Genomic DNA, 3767 nt, shown 5'->3' with positions numbered 1-3767 from the left:
TAGCTAACGCACATCCAAAGCACATGCCATGAGCCGGGCTTGAGCCTGCAAAAAGCTGGGGGGAAAAAAAAGCCACACTCACGACTGCGAGAGAAATCCGATGAGAGGAACGGCTCAGAGAGAGTGAGCTGCCGTAGATTGTCCAAAGGGGCAGCGTTTCTCCTAGTTCCGGTTTGTCTGCCTGTGTGCGCTGTACGAGTTGGGACCCTAAACAAAAGGCTGCCATCATCTTAAAGGAGATATTCTACTGCGAGAGAGCCCGTCTGCTTGATGCTAACTAAACATGAGCTCCTATTTTGTTAACCCTCTTTTTTCTAAGTACAAAGGCGGCGAGTCACTGGAGCCAACTTACTACGACTGCAGGTTTCCACAAAGCGTTGCCCGCAGCCACACGCTGGTTTACGGACCCGGAGCAGCCGCACCGGGCTTTCAGCACCCGTCCCATCATGTGCAGGACTTTTTCCACCACGGCACCACGGGGATCTCCAACCCCGGATACCAGCAAAACCCTTGCGCTTTGGCTTGCCACGGAGACGCAACGAAATTTTATGGATATGAAGCCCTTCCGAGGCAAACGCTTTATGGTACCCAGCAAGACGCAAGCCTAGCGCAATACCCAGACTGTAAATCGTCGAGCAGCTCTAACCCCGGAGAAGGACAAGGCCACTTAAATCAAAACTCCTCTCCCAGTCTTATGTTTCCTTGGATGAGACCCCACGGTCAGAATCATACAATTATTTCCTATTCTTTCTATGTTACTCTGTGCACGCGTGTGTGTGCGCGCGCGTGTCAGCGTGTGTCTGCCTCTGTGTACGTGTTTGTGTGCATGTGTGCTAAATATGCCCGAGTGTACATGAGTGTTTCTCTTAACTATAAAACGAAATAAGTCAGGGGACATGATGGGGCACATACAGCCTGTACTGCGGGCTGCTGTTACTCTGCAGCACATGTCCATACAGGGCTGAACTGTTGCTTTCCAAAGTGCTTTAAACACAGAATTGCTGATCACAGCTCATCACACCAGCTCTTTGAAGTCACTTATCGTTGACATAAGATATTTCACAAACTCCAAGCGCACTAGGGGGAAAGATGAATAAGTCATAGTTTAAAATATTGTAGTGCCACACACACCGGTAGCATGCAGAGTGACAGGAGGGTTAGCTGAACACAACATGCCACGAGTATCCAGAATCCGGGTTTTAGGGGTTTGGGGGGGTAATTTGACCCTCAGGCCCAATGTGGTTCAGACTCATACAGCCATAATCATAAGGGCTTTGTAGCCATTGCCTCCCGCATTCATGGATCATTCCGTTCAGGCTATCAGGCTACATTAACTCCACACAGGTGTAAGCTTAATTTTTATCTGCTCTGAGATATCTATCATTAGCCTGCCCCATCTATTGTTACAGTGCAGCTTTATGTCATCTCTCTGTTCTCATACTTTTTCTTCTCTCCTCCTTTTCCTCGTGTGTGTCACTGTGCGTTTTGGCATGTATAGGCCTTGCTGCTAATGAGAATAACATACTAATTACATTTAGTTTAGATACAAACATATGGATTTTTGTTTGGAGGGAGTTGGCATCAGTAAACTAATGAACGTTTAGGACAATTATGCCTACATTTACTTTTGCTATTTACATATATATATATGTATAAATATGGCATCTTCTCATACTTACCCAATAACTCTTTTAGTGAAGTGGGTGTAAAAGTCACACAGCTGACCACCCCTTCAGACAGAGCTACACATGGTGCAAGTAGAGAAATGAGAAAATAAAATAACTTAAGGCTGCTGTTTGGAAATTGCACACACAATTTAAACACATTTCTTATATGAAATATATATTACTATCAATGGAAAATCAATTGTACACATCCTGCACTTCCAATAAGGGCTTTCCTCGCTCTTTATGAGTGAATGTGAGATGGAAGAGGTGAAAGCTAAATTAAGGAGCTGAACAATTAGTATTCATGCTGAGGGAGGCAAAGCAAAAAATAAAAAATGAAGTAAATGCACTGTTAATTATAAGATATCTGTTTTTTTCTTGTTTTGTTTTGTTTTATGAGAGATCGTGGTATAAGTCCAGCTAACCTCTGGCTTTATTTCATTCAAGCCCCAGGAAGACGGAATGGGAGGCAAACCTACAGTCGATACCAAACTCTTGAACTGGAGAAGGAGTTTCTCTTCAACCCTTACCTGACCCGCAAGAGAAGAATCGAGGTGTCCCACGCCCTGAGCCTCACCGAGCGGCAGGTGAAGATTTGGTTTCAGAACAGGAGGATGAAATGGAAAAAAGAGAACAACAAAGACAAGTTTCCGGGTCAGAGAGGAGAGGCTGAAGCCGAGGAAGAGGGCAACGAGGACGGTGAAGGGGAAGAAGCAGAAGAGAAAGAAGCGGAAGAGAAAGAAGAGACCAAGGAGTGATTTTATGGTCCTTTTTATGGTTATATGGCTGAAAAAGAGAAAAAAGAGAGGTCCCATAAACAGACGAAGAGTCACAAGGAGGCAGAGAGCGTCAACTTTATGACCACCCTTTCATTTTGTCAGAGGGAACAGGAATCCCTCCAATGTTGCTGTCATAAATAGACAGAATTCTCCCTTCTCATGATTATCCCAACATGATTCGCATTTCCGTTTGGATTTTTTCTGTAGAAGCTACACACGCTTGTAGCATATTTTCCTTTGATAGAACTGGCGCCCTTGCAGAGAAAGGGGGTAAATTAAAACGCATGTTAAATGGACATGGCTTAGCTATTTTTTACCAATTTGCTTTTAATAATAGCTGTATCAAAAGCATAGCCAAATAAGATCAAAACATGACCAACGCCGACCTGTGTGTGTAAATAGATTATAGCCTACATTTAAAAGAACACCATTTCAGAGTAGCCTTTCCAAAACTGTACGCGAAATGTAGGCCTATAACTTAGTAGTACGTGTTCAGACATCATCGCAGCAGTTACATTGGCTGACGGCCCATGTATAAACCACAAGTTTTATTATTCTAATTGTTACTGTTTTACTCGTTTTCATGTGAACGGCCTAGACAAAGATAGCCATTTAGCTCCTCAGACATCTTTTTCTAGGATTACCAGGGAAATGCAATCGTTTGAAATCCTTTGATGCTACCTAAACCTGGGGGAATTGCAATAGAGATTTCTGAATATAGAGATTTCATATGGTTTTAATTTTAAAGTGTTCTATTTCATCGTATTATTAAGTTATGTATGTAGCATTTACCCAATATACAATATACACTTGTTGAAGACAATTTGTGAGTCTTGGGAAGACAATTAGCTCAAAGCCAAGCAAACAATTTTGAGATTGTACCACGGCACTACCTAAACTCAGAGCCTTGCCTTTGCTGAATTTATACTCCTCACTTGTGGCATTGCTCTGACTTGATTGCAAGCTATTTCCCCAACAACTAAAACTGCCTATAACGCACATTTACTGTGTATGATAATACCTGCTACAATTTCAACGATTTTAAAGTAAGGAAATTTTTATTTTAATGTGCTGGTGATATAGCGTAGTTGTTTTGCACTGAATATAATCTTTATGTACGTCTTGTTATATATTGATGTTAACAATATGCTCGTTTCCTGGTGTTTCTCCTGTGAAAGACGGAATTGTGTGTCCCCGCCATTGTTGATGTAAAATCACAAATAAACAAGATGGCTCACAATCATTTCTGTATTTTTTTTATTGATAATCCCCCACATACGCCCCCCCCCCCCCCCCAACACGCACACATGCATAAAAATGA

General features: G+C 42.4%; 1 protein-coding gene across 1 annotated transcript; it reads left to right on the top strand.

Moving 5' to 3' along the window:
* The first annotated feature begins 283 nt into the window (after window positions 1-283).
* On the top strand, window positions 284-2425 carry hoxc8a (homeobox C8a). Its single transcript, XM_070968720.1, has 2 exons — window positions 284-719; window positions 2115-2425. The coding sequence occupies exons 1-2, from the start codon at window positions 284-286 to the stop codon at window positions 2423-2425; spliced, it is 747 nt and encodes a 248-aa protein (XP_070824821.1).
* Window positions 2426-3767: the final 1342 nt, after the last annotated feature.

Source organism: Chaetodon trifascialis, chromosome 8, assembly GCF_039877785.1.
Source record: "Chaetodon trifascialis isolate fChaTrf1 chromosome 8, fChaTrf1.hap1, whole genome shotgun sequence".
Taxonomy (NCBI): Eukaryota; Metazoa; Chordata; class Actinopteri; order Chaetodontiformes; family Chaetodontidae; genus Chaetodon; species Chaetodon trifascialis.
Note: the sequence above shows the minus strand (reverse complement) of the source record. Positions and strands in the feature narration are given on the sequence as shown.